Source organism: Carya illinoinensis, chromosome 6, assembly GCF_018687715.1.
Source record: "Carya illinoinensis cultivar Pawnee chromosome 6, C.illinoinensisPawnee_v1, whole genome shotgun sequence".
Taxonomy (NCBI): Eukaryota; Viridiplantae; Streptophyta; class Magnoliopsida; order Fagales; family Juglandaceae; genus Carya; species Carya illinoinensis.
In genome coordinates, this window is record NC_056757.1 from 33,486,655 (window position 1) to 33,510,361 (window position 23,707).

The following is a 23,707-nucleotide window of genomic DNA, read 5'->3' on the forward strand; positions in this document are numbered from 1 at the left end:
ATTGTTTAATATATATATTTTAAAAACAAATATTAAATTTATATTAAAATTTTAATTTTTAATAATAAATTATATATATTATAAAATAATTATACGACTCTTACCTGTAATTGTATGCAAGCTATTTTGAGTTTTATAATGTACAAGTAAATTCGTATTATAATCTGTATATCAATATTTTTATTTTTATATTAAAAATTTAGATTGATATTATTTTTATCAAAATCTGATTTTTTGATTAATTATATTAAATAAGTGTATATATTGATATGCATAGTCACTTATAAAAAAATCTATTTATCATCTTATTTTTTATCATATTTTTATTATTTTATGATATAGTATTAAATAATAGGTTTATAAATAAAATATAATAAATAATTTTTAATTATTTAATATTATATTATAAGATAATGAGAAGATAATAAAAATTAAATAATAAATAGCAGCATTACTCCTCGCTTATTCTATTAATTTTTTTATTATTATTATTATTTCAGAAGAAAAAAAATAGCCGCCAATCACCTGAGAACATACGACGCCGTTACAATAGTACTTTGATTAATTTCCACGAAACAAATAAACCACAGTCCCTTTTATTATTTCTCTCTGACGTTTCCTGTGTTTCCACTCGGATACGATTCCTCTGTAGTCCTTGTCCTTCCATTATCATTTATCATCGCCGGCGACCTCGTCCGAATCCCCAATCGGATCCCACCGGAATATTCCAACTTTCCACCCTCCGGTCACCCGATCCGAGTGGATATTCGAATCGGCGCCTCAATTGGCGCAGACATAAGCCTATTTATTCGTTTATCGTAATTTAGTTGTTTATATAATATTTGTTATCGATAATTATCGATGTCATTATTGTTGTCGATGGAGGATTGTGCCAGCGACGGGGACAATTATTGCTCCGATCGGGATTCGCTCGACGGCATCGAGAACGAGGAGCCTGAGTTTCAGTGTGCCCCTCCCAAGGGTTCCACAACCAAGGTATCCCTTTTTTTTGAAGTAAAAAAAAAAGTTATTGAAACATCAAAATTCGGTATTTTATTTATTTCTGTTTTTCCTTCTAAAGGGCGAGTTTTGGTGCCAGTTTTGGTTCGGTTTGTACGGTCTGCGGGATTTTTTTAGTGTGTGGGACCGGAAATTGCTGATGTTCGCGCTATATCGATCATATTAGTGTGGATTTTGTTTGAAATTCGGAAGCCCTTTTTTTTGCTGGGGGTGTTTTTTTTTTTTTTGGGGGGGGGGGGGGGGGGGGGCGGGGGGCGGGGGGGGTGTGTTCCAGAGCAAGAGCTTTGAAATTGCTCTAATTATACTCTGATAAAGGTTTCATTTTCCTGGGTATGTTTATGTTTTTATTGTTGCTTTTCCATTGTACATGGTATTCTGGATGTGGATGTTTTCTTTTGAAGTTTTTGCAGCTAGTTGCACCTAAAACTTTGGAAATATTTATGTTTTTTTGTCAAATTTTCAAAATGACGGGTCAAAACTCTTTGAAGGAGCAAATAGAAATTTTGTTAGTTTCATTGAGTTATGAACTAACTTGGAAATTGGTCATGTTTTCTTGTCTTCATGCTATTTTAGTCAAGGGATTTATTTTAAAAGTTTCCCTGAAGATTTTCGTTTTCGCAGGTGATTACAAAAGAATCTCTTTTGGCCGCACAGGTAAAAAAAAAATTATCCTTATAGATCTGTTTTTCAAAAGATATATTCTTATTTAAGGTTTTATAGATTTGATTCTTTTTTTTATTTACTTATCTAAAAAAAAAAAACAAAGGTTTTGATTCTTTTGAGTTGGGATGCATTGATGTAGAGGGAGGATTTGCGTCGTGTAATGGAAATGCTATCTCTGAGGGAGCATCATGCCAGGACTTTACTTATTCATTACCGCTGGGATGTTGAGAGGTTGGTTGCAGTGCTTGTAGAGAAAGGGAAGGCTTGCTTATTTGCCGAAGCAGGTGTTACGGTGGTCGGGCATCAAGATCTTGATTCATCGCTGCCTTCCATAGTAATGTGTGACATTTGCATGGAGGGTAGACCTGGTGGTGAGACTACAAGAGTGGACTGCGGCCATTGTTTTTGCAACAACTGTAAGCACCCTACCTTTTATTTGCATATCTTGTGTGATGGTGTAGTTTGTTCTGAATTTGTATGGTCTTTGTTATATTTGCTGACTTATCTGATTGAGTTTTACTCCATGCATAGGAGTTTTTGGAGGGGGATGTGATGAGAGGATTAGGACGAGGATAAATTTAATGCCCTCCCTTCTCATGTTTGAATGTTTTAAAAAATTATAGAAGGGCTGAGGGGAATAGGTATCACTTCCCTTGTTTGGTTGTAGAATGGAAAGGATATTGTATTGTGCAAAATTGAAAACGGGGAGAGATGAGTGACAAGTGTTTGTTGGTAAGTTGCTGAAATATTAATAAATTATTAAGGGTAAAAAGGTGAGCATTGAATTTTTCAATAATATTCTCTCCCTTCAAATTTTCCCAATTGTGTGACGCGAAAAAAGGGGCTTTGTTTGGTATTTTACCCCTACAATTCCCCTCAAAGCCTATCCCCTTAAAAATAAAAAATAAAAAACACAAAGAGTGGGACGTTAGAGATTTGGGTAGGGGAGAGTGTAACACCTCGAATCAAGTTGAGGAATGATGGTAAATGAGATCCCATATTGCTTGTGAGGGAAAAGGTATATTGCAGTATATTTTGACACCAAAGAGCTCCAATGGTAGCTTTAACTAGTTTTTTTAATTATAAGTTATAACCAATACGTGGTTTTTTCCCTCTCCTTTTCTCTATTCTCCCTTTATCCAAACATGCCCTTGTCTACTTGTTGAAGAGTTGTAATACTTCAACATGTTAGCATGTTCGGGTGATGTCTCCTATGTGGTTATACTTGATGGTTGTGTTATCATGAGTTTTTATTAGTTATTGTCCTCCACATTACAATAATTATTGTAGATTTAAGTTTTTATGGTGATGTTTCATCTTTTTAGGTTGGACAGAGCATTTTATGGTGAAGATAAATGAGGGCCAGAGTAGGCGCATTAGGTGCATGGCACATAAATGCAATTCAATTTGTGATGAAGCTGTTGTTAGAAATCTAGTCAGTAAAAAGCATCCTGATATGGCAGAGAAGTTTGATCGTTTTCTTCTTGAGTCATATATTGAAGATAATAAGAGAGTTAAATGGTGCCCAAGTGCTCCACATTGTGGGAACGCAATACGCATTGAGGATGATGAGTTTTGTGAGGTAGAATGTTCGTGTGGTTTGCAGTTTTGTTTCAGTTGTTTATCAGAAGCACACTCGCCGTGTTCATGTATAATGTGGCAGCTTTGGGTCAAGAAGTGCCGTGATGAATCAGAGACAGTTAATTGGATAACAGCTCATACACAGCCTTGTCCAAAGTGTCACAAACCTGTAGAGAAGAATGGTGGTTGCAACCTTGTGAGCTGTATCTGTGGCCAAGCATTTTGGTGAGGGCTCTTTTCTTTCCTGCTGTTGTTAAAATATCTGACTATGTATAGCTTAAGGTGACTGAATTTGGTTATATGGTCGAATAGGAATGCATCCCTTTGCTTCTTGATGTTGGTTTGGGTTCATATGGTCATCATCTCTTCTACCTGTCGTTTGTTTTTTGCTTTGTCACCCATATTATGAACTTTTATCATTTTGACTACACTCTCCCTCTAGAGCTTGTAATTTTCTTCAGTGACATTGACTGGGAGGTTTTATGCTAGGGTTGGTTGGATAAACTTTTTTCTTCTCTCCCCCAGCCCCCAATACACAGACACTCAAACACAAATACACCAAATTCCCACCACATTTGGTCTTTCCTTAGTTATTGATATGTCTCTTTATTAATGCTGATGCAATTTTGTGCTTTCCTGCTTTCTTTTTTATGCAGTTGGCTATGTGGCGGAGCCACTGGCCGAGATCATAATTGGTCAAGTATAACTGGCCACAGTTGTGGTCGCTTCAAAGTAGAAGGAGAGAAAAAATCAGAACGTGCAAAGCGGGATCACTATCGATATATACATTATTATAACCGCTACAGAGCTCACACAGACTCTTTCAAGCAAGAAAGTAAATTGAAAGAGACCATACAAGAGAGGGTGTCAATTACAGAAGAGAGAGATTCAAGGCTAAGAGATTTTAGCTGGGTAAATAATGGGCTCTACAGGCTTTTCAGATCCAGGCGTGTTCTTTCATATTCATACCCATTTGCATTTTATATGTTTGGAGATGAGCTGTTCAAGGATGAGATGACAAAGGAAGAAAGTGAAATAAAGCAGCATTTATTTGAGGATCAGCAGCAGCAGCTTGAGGCAAACGTTGAGAAACTTTCCAAGATTTTGGAGGAGCCCTTTGATCAGTATAGTGAGGATAAAGTTATGGAGATAAGGATGCAAGTCATCAACCTGTCAGTGATCACAGATACTCTTTGTCACAAATTGTGAGTATCCGCATTGCTGTCACAAAAGCTTTGATTATATGAGACTTTTGAAACTCATGCATTTATAAATCTCTTCCAGGTATGAGTGCATTGAAAATGATTTGTTGGGTTCTCTCCAATTTGGTAACCACAATATAGCTCCTTACAAATCAAAGGGCATTGAGAGGGCATCAGAACTTACAGCTTGCTGGAAATCCAATAATAGGGACAACTATCTACCTTCGGACCACGAGGCTAGCGGTAAAATGGATTAGATATTTCCTTCTGACTTTTTTGTTATCCTTATAATAGGTACTTAGAGACGAATAGGAACTGTATGGGACATCTAATCATCACTTAGAGTAATTGTGGCACCTTCCCATTCTATATTGTTACTGTTAAATGGTGTTTACCGATAAAAGTTATTGTTATCATCAAATGGTGTGATCTGTTGCTAAAAATCTTTGACTTGTCATCTGTAGTATTTTTAATCATAGCATCTATTATATCTTTGACGCGAGCCCTTCTAATAGGTTTATCAGAAACTTGATATGTGACTATGGATTTTCGCTGATGGTTGCATTTATCAGAAACTTGGTATGTCGCAAACGCTCTTTCAGTTTCAGTAAATTGTTTCTTTTCTGATCTCCCTTTATTATTTCGTTGTAGAAAAATAAGGTTCGTTTCCTTAAAAAAACTTCTTTCTAAATTATGTGAGTTTAAAAAAAAAAAAATGCAGGCAGCCTAATTTCTCCACTTACCGCGTTGATCTTTAGCCTTGCTTTATTTAATCATGACTTTAGCCTTGCTTTGGCCTTGCTTTATTTCTGATCTTTAGCCTTGCTTTATTTAATCATACATGCATGGTGGTCGGACATACCTTATAAGTTAATCTGGACAAAACAATAATTTTGCTCCTACTTTAGTGTAATTCTGTAGACCTGATAAGGTTTATCATGATATTTGACATCCATGCCCAAGTACTCAGAACTTTGTGACGATTTATACTGTAGGAAATGTTCTGGTGACTAATTCTATTTAAATGCACTGATATGGTCTTATTTTCCCCAATTTTGCTAGAGTTGATGAATTATTATTGGGATGATAAACTACCATCCTTATTTGAGAAAAAGAAAAAATCACTGCCAAAGTTATGTGCAGTTATGGTTAAAATTTGTAAGATTGGGTTTATATGTCCAAATTTGTTGGATTCATATAATGTGATATTCAAAAGCTTGGGTATGGAACCTTCGTTTTTTTATCATAACATATGTTAAGGATTTTTTCTGATACTTCAACTGTTTGGTGGGACAGCAGAATCTGATCGACCTTCAGGATCTGGTTGTTCTGATGAGAGCGGATGCTCTTCCAGGAAGCGTGCTAGAAAGGATGGTGTTGGAAGTGGCCTTTTTGATCTAAACATGCCAGCAGAGGTCATCGACAGGAACTGAATGTGATAGTTGTAGGCTTCATTTAAATCCAACAGGTGTACAGCTCTAACATAAGCCCACGTTTACTTAAATGGGATTGATCATTTCTCGATCATAACACCCATGAACTTAAACTTAATCGCATTATCCCCACATTTTTGGCTTGTGCTTCATGAATAACTTTTCTTGTGATTTTCTCGAAGAGAAATTTGGGAGATCCAGCTTGTACCTGCATCTTTCCTTTTCCCCTTTTCAAGATCCAAAATTGTATATAGCCTTATATAGGGCTTTTGTGGGCGATAGATATGTAAATTCATCTACATGAATTCTTGAGGAACCATCTTATACATCATCATCTGCGATAATTTCATAGTTTTGGATGCTGTAAGTAAAGGCAATTTTGCTGAATCTGATTATTATATGCTTAGTTTAACAGTATTCTTTCTGCCTGTTCCATGTTTTACATAGATGAAGGAAATAAATCAGTTTGGCTTCGTAGAATATTATAGGTCTACTATGAGATTCCTTGTGGAACTGGTTTTTGAGGTCTAGTGGTCAGAGTTTAGCCGATCGAGATAGATGAGGTCTTGAATTTCTCAGAGTTGTCATCTTATGTAGCCTTTTTTGTCTGTTCCACACATGTAATGTGAAAGAATGAAGATTTTGAATTTGATTACGGTATTTCACTGTAAATTCTACGTCCTTTTTGTGTGAGGAAGATAACTCGGCTGTGTGTATTATCTTATCAATGTTAAAAATTGGATGATTTATTAGTTTGAACCATAAGCTCCGAGAGAGAGTGCGGATTTCTCTGGTTGGGGTGGTGTTGCGCCATGACAGAGGAGTCCAATCAACAGCCAAGCGGCTCTGGATCTGGATTAGCTTGGTGCAATTTTTCTTTTTCTTTTTGGGGTTAAGATATCTATTTTGGGTGCAATTTCGCTGTTTTTAATGTATTTTTTACTATTTTGTTGTAGTGGATGCATATCGATAATTTATTGGTGATGAAAAATAAAGAAAGAAAACATAAAAGAAAATGAATTTAGTAAAAATAAAAAAATAAATAAAAAAGAAAGGAAGAATTTAGTTCGAATCACACGTACGTAGTTTTGGGTTGCCAAAAGGAAAAAAAATGATCTTTCAGTGTTTCACTCAACAAATTAGAAAAGAAGTTGAGTGGGAAATCTGCTGAGAGTGAGAGAGCGCCACCTTCAAATTGAAATCTGTTGGATTTACTCCCCCCCCCCCCCCCCAAAAAAAAAAAGAAAAAAAACCTCTTGGATTTGAAATAGTGATAGAAAGATAGGAGTTTTTCTGGCGGCTCTGCAAACAATGGAGGAAGAGGGAATCGGGTTAGTGCTGGCAAGAGCGACAGAACTTCGTTTCAGGATCAACCAATTGCATCCACATGGCAGCCGCTACTCCAAACAATGTGCCCGAGCCAGAAGATGGAGACAAGGGAGGAGGAGAAGAAGAAATGGAGACACTTTTGAACATTTCTGACGTCCTCGAATCCCTTGAGGCCTAGCTCTCTTTATTGCAGGTTGTTTTTCGTTTTGCCTCAAACCTTCCTTCTATTGGTTATGGTTTTCTGTCAAAAACCCTCAATTTGGATTCCCACCCCCGGCGGCAACCGGGGTTAGAGGGATTCCACCCAGATGTTACACCACAACTGACACTTATTTGGAGATGGGTGGAGCTGCCATTGGGCAAAAGTGCCGTAATTTGGAGTGCTTGGTTTTGAGGTTGCTCTAATTTTTGTGGGGAACTTGTTTGATGATTGTGGCTTAGGGTGCATGTGAAATGGGGTTAAAGCATGTCTTTTTGTTTGTCTTAGTACTAATATTACTATTTTCTTTTCTCCATATCTGCTCTAGCTAATTTTCCACCCTTTCAAGTGTGATTTCTATGTTATGAATGGTCGTGCCTAAGGGCATATCGGTTGATCAATCGAAACCTCTTCCCAAAATATACAAGTTCTTTCTAAAAGCAAAGCTTTCAACAAGTAGAAGCTTCTTGGCAAAGCTTCAAACACAAGTTGGGCCGTTCTTGCTGCTTTCATATATTCCAAAACTAATTTTAACATTGAGGAATGCTCTCAAATAATGCTTCCGCGCAGTTGTATTCAAATACTTCAGAGTGATAGAGAGTAATTATACCAAGTTAAGTATGGTAACATTGACTCACGGGTTAGTATCCAACATTACAGATTTACGCAAAATTAGCTCACATAGGTGTTTAGGGTGTTCTGGCTAAGAATGCTCAGAAAAGTACCCATGTTAAATTAGTATCCGTGGCCTTGCTTGCTGTCAATGGGAAGTTCTTATAAGTATTTGTGAGTGTATTTATCATCCCTTAGGTAGCATACTTACTTAGCAGAAATTAGCCTCACATGTTTATTAGCTTGTCAAATTGTTGGCAACAGTGATTCATGGATGCTTGATCTCTTCCACACTCTGCCCCTCATCACTCTCACACTGCTGAATCACCTTTCCTGAGCTGGCTAAGTGGATAATAGTTCTTAATGCCAACATATGTCCGTTATATTGTCAAAGCTACAATAAAAGTTGTCATGAGCCGAACATGAGACATTCTCCTTGGCATGTTTACTAGCCTTACTGGATACAAGCTCATTTAAATTTGGAATATGTTCTTTTTATTATTAAATTTATGCTGAAAGTTCTCAGTCGTCCAATATGAAATCTCCATCAGTATAGTGAAAGGATATTTGTACAATGTAAACAAATGTGATTTTAATAAATTGATCTTGACAATTGTTTGAAGTTTTAACCATTGTCTTTGATTCCTAGACTTTGCAATGACAACAACGATACGAAATATAATTAGCCCTTGCTGAGATTGAAAACAGCCAAAAGATGTTACTTGATAAGCTCAAAGATTACAAAGGGGAGGATTTGGAAGTGATACATGAAGCTTGTGTTTTTGCTTGTGAAACGGTAGAGCACAGCAATGATCTCCTGCTTCCTCCATATCCAAGCCGCCCTCCAAAGAACTCCCTTCACCTAGAGAATGGCTACCTGCCACAATTCCCTTCTGCATGTAAGTCTGTAGGAAATGGAACAATCCCACATGATCCATCAAATGAAGTGAAGAACATCAGCAAACTAGAGAGAAATCAAGAGCTAAACGGGTCCCATGGTTCAAGGAGAGGGTTGGGTTTTTCCATCAGTGCAGTAGGTAAGACAGTACTGACTCTTATTGGTGTGGTATCTGTATTAAGCTTGTCTGGTTTTGGGCATAATTTTGAGAAAAAAAGTACTCTTTTCAAGGTTTTGGGATTGTTTCAGCGACCAGCAGTTGAGGAAAAGAGATTTGATATTCGTTGTGCACCTGAAAGAGTCCTAGTGAAGGAAAATGGGGAAGCTTGGTGTCTTGTACAATAGAGAGTTGAAGTGCCATTCTCATCGGTTGTTGCAGAACCAGATGTAAACTATGGGTGTGGTCGATTTAGTTTTCATTCACCTTTTTTGTGTATCACGTTTCTTCGTGAAATGGTGTATCGAGTTTTTCTTCAACGGCCTACGGTTGTCATCACTTGTTATTAGCGATATGTGTGCTTTGGAAGATGCAAAATGCAAAATCCCGTATTTCCTAATCCAACGATTCTAGACTTCTAGTCTTACACAAGCCAAATCCAGGTGCTTTGTTTGAGAAAATCGCATTACCAACTCAACCACACCTTTCATCTCTAATATGTCATTCAGTCTTTTTTTATTGCCACCAGGTGTCTGGGAATAAAATTTCAAAAGAGGCTCTAGTGTTGCGCCTCTGGCTTGTCCCAAATCACACAAGATGATATTTAAATGGTTCAGTAAATTGCCTACGTCTACTAGAGCCTCTTTTACTGAATTTGTACGAGATTACAAAACTCTACAAATTCTCTCTCATGTCCTCTCTTTCTCTTTGTTATTTGCCCACTCTTTCTACACAACTGAGCTCTCCTATTTATAGGAGAGAGCACCTACAATTTCTGATTTCGGTGCAGTAATTTATGACTTTGCTGTAGAGATTTGGGTGGTGCCATTTGCTGCAGAGTCTTGGTTGGTGCCCAATACAATAAAATAGAGAACGGTGGTGTATGAGATGGTGTTGAGCAAGTGGACTGGTTTCACACACACTTAAGGTGGTTTTCAACAATCACCCCCTCCACTTAAGTGTGCCATACCAGACTGCTTACAAACTGATTCATTTTTCAAATGAACGCACCTCATTCTTTGACATGAAAGACTTCCGCTGTCGAATAAGCTCCAATGCACCCAAGGGTACTCATCAGTGTACAATACTGATCAAATCCAAACAGTGTTGGAACTAGATCTCTGTGACGACTTTCGCCAACATATTTGCTGGATTATCTTCAGTGCCAATCTTCTGAAGTTTGATATCTTCTTCTTCTAATATTTCACGTACAAAGTGAAATCGGATATCTATGTGTTTTGTTCGAGAGTGATATACTTGATTCTTGGCCAAATGAATTGCACTTTAATTGTCACAGTAAACGGTAACCTCTTGCTGCTTAAAGTCCAAATTTGTTACCAATCCCTATAACCAAATGACTTCTTTCACGGCTTTTGTTATAACCATGTATTCAGCCTCAGTGGATGATAGTGCAATTGTCGACTGCAAAGTTGATCGCCAACTAACTGGTCCTTCTGCCATAGTGAACACATATCCAGTTGTCGATCGGCGTTTGTCAAGATCACATGCATAGTCTGAGTCAACATATCCAATTATTAGACTATCTTCACTCTTATCGAACTTCAAACCAATATCTACGGTCCCTAAAATATACCGTAGAATCTACTTAGACGCATGCCAATGAACCTTTTCAGGATTATGCATATAGGGACTAACTAGGCTAACAGCCTGTGAGATATCAGGTCGTGTACACACTATAGCATACATTAAGCTTCCAACAATACTTGCATATGAGACATTCCTCATGTAGTCCCGCTCTTCATCATCTTTAGGAGATTGCAATGCACTAAGCTTAAAATATGGGGTCATAGGAGTACTCACCGGCTTCGTCTTCGAGTCGATGTTGAAGCGTTGCAGTATTATTTTCAAATACTACTTCTGAGTAAGGTGAACTATACCTTTCACCATATCTTTGCTAATCTCCATCCCTAATATTCTCCGTGCTTCTCCCAGATCTTTCATTTCAAACTGATGATTTAACTGAGTTTTTAAACGATTTTATCTCCCCCTTGCTTTTACATGCAATTAACATATCATCTATATATAAAAGCAAATAAATGAAAGATCCATTTGCAAGTTTTTTGAAATATACACAGTGATCATATTGGTAACAAGTATATTTCAAATCCATCATAAAGTGGTCAAATCGCTTATACCATTGCCGATGTGACTGTTTCAAGCCATAGAGTGACTTCTTCAAACTGCATACCCATTTTTTTTTTCCAGCTTCTTTGAAACCTTCTAGTTGAGATAGATAAATCTCCTCTTTCAGATCACCATGTAAGAAAGTTGTCTTTACATCAAGTTATGCTAACTCAAGATCATATTATACAACCAAAGCTAACAATATCCGAATGGATGAATGCTTTACAACATGAGAGAATACTTCACTATAGTCAATTCCCTTTGTCTGAGCATAGCCCTTGGCTACCAACCTAGTTTTGTATCGCACTCTATTTTTAGTAGCTTGATCATCTTTCTGGTTAAAGATCCACTTACAGAAAATTGTCTTCTTTCTTTGTGGAAACGACACAAGCTCCCAAGTCTGGTTCTGGTGAAGAGACTGCATCTCTTCATTCATCGCCTTTGTCCATTCAACTTGTTCACTGGATTGTATGGCTTCTCTGTAAGTAGTTGGGATCTCACCTCCTTCAGCTGGTAATGCATATGTCACATAATCTGTAAAACATGTCGGTACATGTTTCTCTCATCTTGGTCTGTTGGTTGCTATTGATTCAGGTTGACATGGAGGTACTGTGATTGGACTATCAACTTATCTTGTCCATGTTTTCCCAAATTCTTTGAAGCAATAATCTTTACATTATGCGAATCATCTAATGTTTCGCCATCATTGCTATTTTCATTGGAATCTTTATACTTATATGACTTAAGCATCTCAGATTTGTTGAATGTAATATCTTTACTGATGATTACATTTTTAGACTTAATGCACTAGAGTTTATACCCTTTTACACCAGTACTAAAACCTCAGAATTTTGCTTTCTTGACTCTAGAATCAAGCTTATTTTTTTTAGTATGATAGTAAGCAAGACATCTGAACACGTGTAAAGAGTCATAATCAGTAGCATGTGTACCTCTCCACATTTCAGTGGGTGTCTTCCCATCATTAGCAGTTGCGTGTAGTCGGTTGATGATGGGGCAGGCATATGTCACAGCTCTAGCCCAAAATTGTTTATTGAATCTGCATCCAGTAATATACATCGCACTTTTTCTAGTAAAGTACGATTAATCCGTTTTGCCACACCGTTCTACTGCGGTGTATCTCGTACTGTGAGGTGTCTGACAATTCTCTCTCTCCGGCATACTTCCATGAAGGGGTCTGAAGTGTACTCACCTCCATTATCAGATCTGAGCCGCTTGATCTTTCTGCCGGTCTTAGTCAATCATTTTCTTCCAATCAAGGAAGATTTTCAGTACTTCATCTTTATTTTTCATCGTATACACTCACACACGGCGAGAATAATCATCCACAAAAGTTACAAACCAATGCTTACCTCCCAAAGATGCATTTTGGGTAAGTCCCCAAACATCGAAGTGCACATAGTCAAGTATACCCTGTATATTGTGTATAGCAATTCCAAACTTGATTCGCCTCTACTTCCTAAATACACAGTGCTCACAGAAAGACAGTTTACCAGTCTTGGCACCTTTGAGTAAGCCTTGCTTCACTAGTGTTTACAAAACTTTTTCTCCTGTGTGTCCCATACGCATATGCCAAAAACTGGTGGTGTCGGCATCAGTCTCATCTAGCTTCTCACAGCATGTAAAAGCTCTTCCATCAACAGGACTTTCTTGCAAGAAGTACAAGTTTTCTTGCCTCAAACCCTTTATTGTCACCTGAACTCCTATTAGTACTTTAAGAGTTCCATCTTCAATTGCGATTCTGAATCTCTTTGAATCCAAAGATCTCAGTGAGATGAGATTCTTCCGCAAGTCCGGAACGTACCGAACTTCTGTCAGAGTTTAGATGCTGCCATCATGCAGCTTTAACTGAATGCTACCTATTCCCTGAGTCTGACAGGCACTGTCATTGCCCATAAGTAATGCTCCACCCTCAATCTTTGTGAAGTCAGTAAACCAATCCCGATTGGGACACATGTGATAGGTATATCCAGAATCCATAATCCATTTATTGGAATGACAAATGGATGATGAACTTGTCAAGGCAAAATCTGAATCATCATTTATGTCCACGACATTGGCTGTGATGAGTTGATTCTGCTATTGTCCCTTCAGCTTGGGATAATCTTTCTTCCAGTGTCCTTTGTTGCGATAAAATGAACACTTGTCTTTGGCGAGCTTTCTTCCGACTAATGAATCACGTGATGTGGCCCAGGTTTTCGATGGAAAACCTTTCTTCTTTTCGGGATACCTTGACTATGGTCTCCCTCTTGCTGTTAACGCTTTACTTGATGTATCTAGTTATACATGTTTATCTTTTCTGCGGTACTCATTGCTAGTTAAAGAACTAGATACATTGTTGCCCAGATGACTAACACAAGAGGGGGGATGAATTGAGTTGTATTAAAAAAATAACAATTATAAATCAAATATACAATATAAAATATAAACAAAATACGAAATAGCAATAAATATAAAGAGTAAGGGTAAGAGAGAAGCAAACTCAGTATGTTAATGAGGTTCGGCCCCACTGCCTACGTCCTCGCCTCAAGCTACTCATTGAGAATTTCCAAATTCACTATTCAACTTCTTTCGGGTGGAGATAGAAACCTATTACACCTTTGAACAACACCGCTACAAAGGATCCGTGTAGAACACCCTCTACACTTATAATCACCTTATACGTGGTGATTCAACTATTCCCTGTGCAGAACACTTTCTACACGCACAAGGGTTATACACACCATTTTACTGATACAAGAGCTGATAATGGGTATGTTATCAGAAAACACTCCTCAATGAGTGGAATAAAAACAATACAGTGTAAACTATATCTCTCAAAATGAACAAGAATTAAGACTCAATGCTTAGAGAAGAGAATGAAAGCTTTGAATGAATGTTGTATGCTCTTGGTGTTGTAAATGTAAAGCTCTCAAATGATCTATTTATAGACATATGAAACTTCATATTCAAATTTAAAAAGATTCACATGTCAAAAATAACGTCATTCACTTTTTCAAAAAGTTCAAATAAAAGGTTCTTCTTTTTCAATTGTCAAAGACAACATAATTCATTTTTTAAAAATTTCAAACCTAATCTTTTACTTTTGACATATGACAAAAGGGGCACACTTTACTTTTCAAATATTTCAAACTTAATATTTTATTTTTTGCATATGACAAAAGGAGCACACTTTACTTTTCAAATATGTCAAACCTAATATTTTACTTTTTACATATGACAAAAGGAACACACTTTACTTTTCAAAATTTTCAAACCTAATCTTTCTACTTTTTGCATATGACAAAAGGATCACACTTTACTTTTTAAATATTTCAAACAAAAACATCTACCTTTTGCATAAATAAAAAAAAAATATCAATCAATTTTGAAAATATTCAAATAAAACATACACATGTGAAAGATGACAATCAATCATCTTTACTATTTTCAAAATTCAAACCTTTAATTATGTAATGCACATGTGAAAGATGACAATCAATCATCTTTCATAATTTTTAAATTTAATTTTTAAAATATTCATGCACATGTTGAAAATGTATTTTAATGCTTTATGATAAAATATTAATTTTGATCCTTAATCCTAATTTTGAATTTTTAAGAGATTTACAACATTACTCTATGACTTTAATGTGAACGTGTTCCATTCTTGCTCATGCTTGTTTCCTTGATGTGCTTGACTCCATTGTGTAGACAACTTGGGTTTGAAACTCTTTTATTCTTTGAATTCATTTGTTATCATCAAAATCCATGTGTAGATATATAATTACACAAAACTTGAAATCTTGGGTTCAACATACATCATCAAAACTAATTTTTTCATTCCCATATAATAGAGTAGTAATTAAATACTCATATGTATCAGGCAAAGAATTTAACAAAAGTAAAGCTTTATCTTCATCTTGGATTTCAACATCCAAATTTAACAAATCAGCAAGAATTAAGTTATAACTATTCAGACGTTCATACATTGAAATACCTTTACGAAATTGGAATCTGAAGAGCTTTTTCTTCAAGTGCAAACGGCTCTCAATGCTCTTCTTCATGAACTTATCCTCCAATTTCTGTTAAAGTTCCTTTGCATTTGTCTTTCTCATAACAAAATACTTCTGTTTTTTGTTAAGGCATAACTAGATTATACTACAAGTTTGGATATTAATCTTCCTCCAATCCTTTTTAGTCATATCATCTGGTCTTCCGTCCAACGCAATATCCAACTCTTGTTGGATCAAAATGTCCATGACTTCACACTGCCACATGCCGGAGTTCCTTGTTCCATCGAACTTCTTAACTTCAAATTTGGCATTTGACATTGTAGACTGATGCCCAGAGTTACTGGCATTTTCAGAACTCTTATCTCTTCCAGATCTTTCCATTTGAATTTAAAAAATTTTAAAAATAAAATTTCAAAATTCTAACCGTACGAATGAGTCTGGAATGATCCAAATAATTGAAAAGCACTATTTGATCGTTGAAATTGGACTCCAAATGGCTTAGATCAAGCCCAACAAGAATTTGGAAACACGAATGATCTTGATCGCCTGGCGCGTGAGATGCACGCGCTAAAGCAATGCGACTGGGGGCGCGTGGGAGTGTGGAGGACACGCAGATTCCTTCTAGGGTGTGTGAACGTGCAATTCACACATATTCCTCCTCCTGAGTGCGTGGAAGCGCGTGTAGAGCGTGGATTTCACGCGTCCTCTACCTCTGGCGCGTGGTGGCGCGTGGGAGCGTGCGGCTCAGTCCTCCAGCTACGAGTGAGGTGCATAGACTCACTCTCCGGCTTTTTAGAGTGCGTGTGAGCTCCTCCGACCTCCGTTTGCTGCAACGGATTCATCTCAACGCGAGAAACATCCTGGAGTTGTCAAAAGTTGATTTTGATCAATTTGATTTCTAGACAGCGCGAACCAAAACTCTGATACCAAATGTTGCGCCTCTGGCCTTTCCAAAATCACACAAGACAATATTTAAGTGGTTCAGCAAATTGCCTACGTCCACTGAAGCCTCTTTTACTGAATTTGTACGATATTATAAAACTCTACAAATTCTCTCTCATGTCCTCTCTTTCTCTCTATTATTTGCCCACTCTTTCTACACAACTGAGCTCTCCTATTTATAGGAGAGAGCACCTACAATTTCTGATTTTAGTGCAGCAATTTATGACCTTACTGCAGAGATTTGGGTGGCGCCATTTGCTGCAGAGTCTTGGTTGATGCCTAATACAACAAAATAGAGAACAATGCTGTATGAGATGGTGTTGAGCAAGTGGATTGGTTTCACACACACTTAGGGTGGTTTTAAACACACAGCCCTCGATAACACCATTAGGAATTACAGTTTATTACAATCTTCACCCCGTGAATTTTAAAGTTTTAAAAATGCATCAATGGCCTTATGTTAAAACGAGAATGACAATTATTAATGTAACAGACATTTTTTTGTCACGTGCTCTTATAATTTATAAATACCATCTTATAACAGAGATACAAGAGAGAGAGAGAGAGAGAGAGAGAGAGAGAGAGAGAGAGAGAGAGAGAGAGAGAGAGGTTGCAAATTACAAGTGATACATATACGCATTTACAAAACTGACTACAAATGTGCTGTAACAGCCCGCTAGAAATTCAATTGTGAAATTTCTATTAACTTTAGGAACCTCGTGAAAACCCCATAAGTTTTCACGAATCCATTAATCGTATAGGTTTTTGTCTAACTATATAGTTAGTGTTATTATTTACTATGGTATCAGAAGTGTGTTTTTGATTATTGGAGATAGTTAGAAGTGTCAAAATGTATTATGGTTTGTGCCATTAGATTCGGAAGGTTATTTAAAGTCTTATGGCGCAATAACATTTTTTCATATTTTCAGACAAAACGTCTGTTCAAAACTGTAGATATTATTGGATGAAAAGAAATATCTTGAGGTAATTTTCATGAATATTATTGGGTAAAAATATTTTGAGTTGATTTTTATAGATATTATTAGATAAAAATATCTTAAGTTGATTTTTTGTAGATACTATTGGATAGAATATTATGAGATAATCTTTTATAGATATTTTGGGTAGGAGAAAACTACACTCAACTCTCAACTCTAGCCTCATCTCTTCTATATCTCATCCATAATTATCTCCAGCCACCTCTCCCCACGAAATTATCTTCATTTACACTTTCCATTGAAAGAATATCAAACACACTCTCTCGGACAGCTTTTAGGAGGTATTTTGCACGCCAATTTCGAAGCTGTTGTAAGTGTTTTATCATAAAATTTCCTTCATATAAGTTGTTCCTTTTTTAGTCTAGTTTACATGGATATCTTATTTTCCCCATTTGAAGATCATTTGGTCAGTCAAATATTGTATAAACTATAGAAAGGTCATTCTGGGAGGTAAACTGGAGAATATGTTATAGTTTGGAGTTTTTGACCAAGCTAATGGATAGATATTGGTCCGAAATTTTTATGGAGTATTGTTAACATGTATATATGACTATTGGTTGAGGATTTTTGCATGATTAAAGGTTTTGATGAAAGATTTTCTTAGATTTAGAAACTTAGAAACTGTAAGAGGAAAAACAGTTTCTGTTTTGAGAAAGTTTAACTCTTTGGTGGTCTAAACCTATTCTAATGACTTTGATAATTTTATTGGAGGATCTTAAACATCTTATATACATGTTATATTATTATTTTGAAGATATTTGATGTTAGTTTCAAAGATATGAAATTTTATGTAAAGAGATATTCAGATAAGCCAAAGTGTGGATATTCTTGGCTAAATTTATGTTTTGGTTAATTTCTAACCATGTGATCTTGAATTAGAAGCTTGTATATGTTTTAGGACATCTTTTTAAACCATGTAATGGTTTGGTTTAATGATCATATATTTATAAGTCATAGATCAAGAGATTTATCAAAACTAGTTGAGGAAAAAGTTTTTGTTTTTGGACTAAGTGTAAAACCAAAAACTCTAAATGTTATTTTGTGATTTTGGTGACTTTAGTTTGATGATTTAAAGCATGGTTGATGTTAGGATGATATTATGAATATGTTAGAAGTAAGATTTGATTTTTGAAATTCTTGGAGATGTTTTGATTTAAGGTCAAAACTTGTGATTCAAGTGCTTGGATCTTTTTACAAAACAGTTTGGTGTTAATTATTAGTTTTTTCTAAATGGATGTTTTAAGTATGGTTTTGAACTTAGGATTGGAAGATGTTTGTTGCAAAATTTTGGTTTAAGCATGAGTTTTGAAATTGGAAGGAATTGCAACAAAAATCAAGGGAAATGACCTATGAATGTTTCGGCCATAGTGTGTTCTTTATAGTTGTGTTTTGTTTTAAATTTTTCTGAGTTGATATTTAAGTTTAGGACAAAATTTACATGAGAAATGTAAATTTTGGAAACTTTTGGAATTAGTATACAAAATCCTTAAGTTATGGGTAAAACGGTCATTTTCCCACATGTAGAGAGTAAAATGAAAATTTTACTCTTTAAGTTAGTATTTTCCATATTTCAAATTATTAGTGATTTAGTTCTAATTTTTAGAATCACTAATTACAGTTCCTCGTGATCGCACTTGAAGTTTTATAAGAAACACGGAGATCGAGGTAAGTTAGCTTTTAACTTACTAGCAGTCTATTGTGTATGTGTGCTAAGTAAAAGAACTACAGTGTATGTATGTATGTTATCATATATGTCATGCCATGCCAAGTTATCATGTAATTGTCTATTATACAGAATTTATTCTGTCATCAATTTTTATCTGTTACATAATATATTCTGTCATGTATTACTGTACCTTACAAGTACGTCATGCTAAGTATGCCATCTATTACATGTATGTCAAGTCATGTAATATTCACTGTTGCAAGTATGTCATGTTAAATATGTTGTCTATTATATGTTATGCCATGTTACGAAATGTTTCTATCTCAAGTTGGTCATATATTTCAAGTTATGTTCAAGTCACGTTATGTTACGTCAGAGCTTCAGTCATTTCGTATTCCAGTCACGTTTCATCTTGATTAATTATGTATGGGGTCACAGCAATTATGGCGCATACACTACATAAGACACATCAATTGTGACACGTAGAATACATGGGGCCACAACAATTGTGGAGTATGTATTTAAGCAGTTAAAGAATAAGTTTGTGTAAAATACATGGGGCCACAACAACTGTGGAGTATGTATTTACACGTAGAATACATGGGGCCACAACAACTGTAGAGTATGTATTTTTCATGTTAAGTCAAGTTTGTGTAGAATACATGGGGCCACAACAACTGTGGAGTATGTATTTACACGTAGAATACATGAGGCCACAACAATTGTGGAGTATGTATTTTTCATGTTAAGTCAAGTTTGTGTAGAATACATGGGGCCACAACAACTGTGGAATATGTATTTACACGTAGAATACATGGGGCCACAACAACTGTGGAGTATGTATTTACACGTAGAATACATGGGGCCACAACAACTGTGGAGTATGTATTTTTTATGTTAAGTCAAGTTTCAGATCAAGTTCATGTCAAGTCAAGTTCAGTTCATGTTTCAATTTAAGTTATGTCAATTATGCTATGTTGTACGCCAAGTTATGCTTTAATTACTTATGAATTTGATTATGCATTTATGTTTTTACTGTCATGCATGCATCATTAGCTTGTGTGGAAGTTTTTTGTTAACTTACTGAGATTTGTAATCAAATCTCACTTTGGTAGTCCCAACTACCATTCCTCCCGAATGGTAGATCTTGTTACAGGACCTGAAGGAGAATCAGGAGCTGATCAACTAGACACAGTTGACTAAGCGATGGTGCAACGTCAATGTTAATATAGTAGTTAATGTAAATTACTACTTGTACAATGGAGTTGCATCATTAGTATTTTTTGGATCATAACCATTTTGGACTAATGTTGTGATCTACTCAATGGGTCTTTATGTATGAAGTATGTTTTAAGCATTTGGGATATTTTCAATTTGGTGCATAGTATTGCTAAAGAAAAAAATTATCCGCTGCGAATATTGCATAATGTTAGATGCATATTAGGAACATTGCATCTTATATGTCATGAACGGGGGCAGGTAACCTTGTGTTGCATGTCTCGACGCTTCAAATGTCCGTCCAATCTCAAACGGAATTTGGGGGCGTCACATGTGCATTGCATGATTTGAGGGATTATGATGCATACTTTCTCTCTTGGTATTTCTTGACAGAGAGTGAATTAATTATGCAATGAATCTTCAACTCTTTCCCAACTTGACAAGTGTCAGCTGCAATCTGGGGAGCTGATGGTGAGGCTGCAGTCTTGGGATTTAGATTTTCAATCTCTGTGATTACTCTAACAAAAATATAGTTTTCAGTTATTAAAAGGAAATGTGCACCTCATAGACGCAGGTTCTGAATAAGCAAGTGCCGAACTAGCCTTGATGGCTAGTGCACACAAGTCTTGCAGAGAAAGTGGTACATGGGATTTAGAGAGTGGCAACAGGAAATAAATTTGTCCCAGCTGTAGCTCTTCATTTTTGGGAATGAGAGGGACGCTGGAGTTGATGTACATGGAATCTGAGCAGCAGAGGAAGCAGTTGGGATTGTGGGAGAGGATGCGTCCGGCTATGGTTGGGTGTCTGAACTCTTGGAGCTTTCCATCCAAGTCAATTAGCTTGGCTGTGGATGGCCAGAATGGGGCTATCCCACCTTTCCTTCCATATTCACCAGATGCACATATACCCATTTATTTATAGTTCTCTGTATGTGTGTGTGTGTGTGTGTGTGTGAGAGAGAGAGAGAGAGAGAGAGAGAGAGAGAGAGAGAGAGAGAGAGAGAGAGAGAGAGAGAGAGAGAGATATAGAGAGGATAATTGTTGAATTTGAGAGATATAGAGACGAGGAAAAGATTCTGCGTTTGATGACAAATCCCAAGCCGCCAAGCGCTTCTCTTTTTGATATGATGTTGATGCTACTACGCCCCTAGCGTGCTACACGTGCTTGACTTCTTTTATAAGCAATATAGTTAGGTCTTGTATCTAGAAGAACTTCTAGCAGTAGTGTCTTCTTCTTCCTCTCCTTTTGATTTTCCTCCATATATCATAAGCATCTTTTCTTATATTTTAGGGACCGATCTTTCTTTCAACATGAGTTGAAGTTGATCTTGGCCGTGATTCTGATTAATTTGGTGCTCAATATATTATTCATATGCTAACATAAACTAGTAAATCTATTAAATTCTTTGCAGTACCGCAGAGATTTAACCTGCATTCTCCCAAACTAGCTAACTTCATAAATTAATACGTGATGTTCTAGTTTCCCCTAAAGTAGTCTAAAGATGTAATCAGTGTTTAGGCAAGCGACGTAGCGGATGCTTAGAAGCCATTGGTTGGTATGGAGTGAGGTTTCCCCTGTGAGTTGACTTATTCATGTCATGGGCTGGACATCATCCTTTGAACAATGCAGAAAGAAATAAATGAGCCATGACTGTACTATGGATTACACAAAATAATTAATTAGCCAAAAGGCCAAAGCCTGAATTCCTTCCTATTCAAAATTAAGTGGTATTCAGTGAACTCATGTATGCTTAGATACATATAATATCCCTATTGACCAAATCTTCCAAAGGAGTTTTGACGACTTGCGTTTTGATCATCGTGACTTTTGATTTTAGATAACAGTTTGGATTTGGTTTAATTCCTCAGAGTCTGTGTGTGTGTACACCTTAGCTTCTCGATCTAGGCCAATTTGTAGGTCCTGAGTACAATTTGCTGGGCCTAAAATGGGAGGGGAACCTGGGAATTGTGATAAGTGAGCCAGTGCGCGTCATTTTCAAAGTTTCGTCTATTCTGAGACAAAGGTGGTACCAATTCCATTCTGACGAAAAGTAACTCATTAATCAGTTTGATTAACTTGGGTTTGAAATTCCTGTCAATAGTACTTTTGATAAATCTCCGAAAGATTTTCCTTTCAAATTTCAAAAAATGTGTAGGGCAGCCGCTGTATCTGAGAAGAGTTTGATCAGGCATCGGACGACGATATATATATATATATATATTGTTTGCTCCTAGTTCTTGCTTTAGTCATCTCATATCATATAATACACGTAACCCTTTATCGAAGCATAATTACATTTCACAAAAGTAATTATTTTGAGAAACTTGGGTATCATACATATATTACATTTTGGATACGTACGTACATGTACAGGACCATTGTTCACTATATTATACGTACCGGCCTGATCATCCAGATTCACCAGCATCAACAACAAACTCATAACCCCATTAACATATGCACCAAACATCGCGAAATCCCACACCGATTCAACCAAATTAGGACATCATCCTCGTGACATCAAAGACCCTACAACACCAGCAATCAAAGCTGTCGGATCTCCCAGCACTGCTGATATAACAAATTGCAAGGCCAATCCAGCCATCTCACAACACTTTTCCGCCTTACCCTTTCTCTTACGGTGGTGGCTCTGAAGCGTATTCTTAAGGCTAGGAATTCTTGTATCCAAGTTCCTGCCTTTTCCATGTCCAATGTATATATCCGGCCAACTTTCCATGAGCATATCCCTCACACACGCCACGTGCAAATTGTATTTCTTGCACCTAGATCTATAGCTCCAGCTCCGCCCTTTCCGTCCACACTTGTGGCACGCTGCGCTCATCTTCTTATACAGATCGAGCTTGACTTCGCCATCGTCGAGCACCATAGGGAGCTTGGCGCAGCATGGGTGGAGATCAAACTGGCACGTCTTGCAGTGGTACACGAAACCCGTTACGTCCTTTTCGCATGCATTGCAAAAGCGCGGGATGTTGCCCGGCGGGCGAAGGAGGAACTGGAAGGAGCACTTCGTGTAGAAAGGGTGGTAGATGGCTGGGGAAGAAACCGCACAGTGCATGTGGAGATCGAAGTTGCAAGTGGCACATTTGTAGCGCGAGCCTATGCCCACCTCCTTGCACCCATCACACTTGAAAGGAAATTCTGAGTACTCAAATTTGAGATTGTGTTGGGGGTGGCTGATGTGGGATATCTCATTGTATTTCATGGTTTTTGTGTGATCCCTGAAAAGCTAAGAACCACCCTGCACTAGGAGGCCGCTATTCACCATGTTTAAAGGGAGTATGGGGCTATATATATAATATATATGTATGTAATGTATATAAAGGGAGTAGTGTTGTGTTTAAACCATGGTTAATGTTAGATAAAGTGTGCAGAGAACTAAAAAGTGGTTAGATGCCAAAATCATGGGGTTATATTTGGCTTGTGGTTGAAGCAATTGCAGGGAATAATTATACTTTGGGGGGCTCCATGGTGGGAGAGTGCATGGGAATCTCCACGTCAACGTGAATGTAAGGAAGCATAGACATTGAGCATATTGCGTCATTTCTTGCTTAAGAATATATATAAACGATCGAACACGAATATTACTTGTCCAGTACTACTTTAAATGCAT

The 23,707-nt window shown here is 36.8% G+C and overlaps 2 protein-coding genes and 1 pseudogene across 5 annotated transcripts; 2 read left to right on the top strand and 1 right to left on the bottom strand.

Moving 5' to 3' along the window:
* Positions 1-589: 589 nt before the first annotated feature.
* Positions 590-6,316, top strand: LOC122313340 (probable E3 ubiquitin-protein ligase ARI1). Of its 4 annotated transcripts, none has more exons than XM_043128242.1 (8): positions 590-996; positions 1,642-1,674; positions 1,823-2,099; positions 3,009-3,489; positions 3,921-4,469; positions 4,549-4,709; positions 4,982-5,045; positions 5,763-5,953. In XM_043128242.1, exons 1-7 carry the CDS (start codon positions 862-864, stop codon positions 4,996-4,998), a joined length of 1,653 nt encoding a protein of 550 aa, XP_042984176.1. In that variant the 5' UTR covers positions 590-861; the 3' UTR covers positions 4,999-5,045; positions 5,763-5,953. The 4 variants fall into 4 exon arrangements, with proteins under 4 accessions (XP_042984176.1, XP_042984175.1, XP_042984173.1 ...); XM_043128241.1 differs by having other exon boundaries at positions 5,766-5,953; XM_043128239.1 differs by lacking the exon at positions 4,982-5,045 and having other exon boundaries at positions 5,763-6,316.
* Positions 6,317-6,464: 148 nt separating this feature from the next.
* Positions 6,465-9,499, top strand: LOC122313341 (annotated as a pseudogene).
* Positions 9,500-22,352: 12,853 nt separating this feature from the next.
* LOC122312916 lies at positions 22,353-23,379 on the bottom strand. The gene has a single exon (XM_043127589.1). It carries the CDS (start codon positions 23,297-23,299, stop codon positions 22,583-22,585), a length of 717 nt encoding a protein of 238 aa, XP_042983523.1. The 5' UTR covers positions 23,300-23,379; the 3' UTR covers positions 22,353-22,582.
* Between the last annotated feature and the right edge of the window lie 328 nt (positions 23,380-23,707).

What these genes read in the sequence shown, in the direction of transcription:
- LOC122312916 (XM_043127589.1), bottom strand. Translation starts at nt 23,299, where the DNA reads ATGAAATACAATGAGATATCCCACATCAGCCACCCCCAACACAATCTC.
- LOC122313340 (XM_043128239.1), top strand. Translation starts at nt 862, where the DNA reads ATGTCATTATTGTTGTCGATGGAGGATTGTGCCAGCGACGGGGACAAT. An exon ending in CCATTGTTTTTGCAACAACT is followed by an intron (nt 2,100 to 3,008) that starts GTAAGCACCCTA and finishes TCATCTTTTTAG; the next exon opens with GTTGGACAGAGCATTTTATG. An exon ending in GATACTCTTTGTCACAAATT is followed by an intron (nt 4,470 to 4,548) that starts GTGAGTATCCGC and finishes AATCTCTTCCAG; the next exon opens with GTATGAGTGCATTGAAAATG.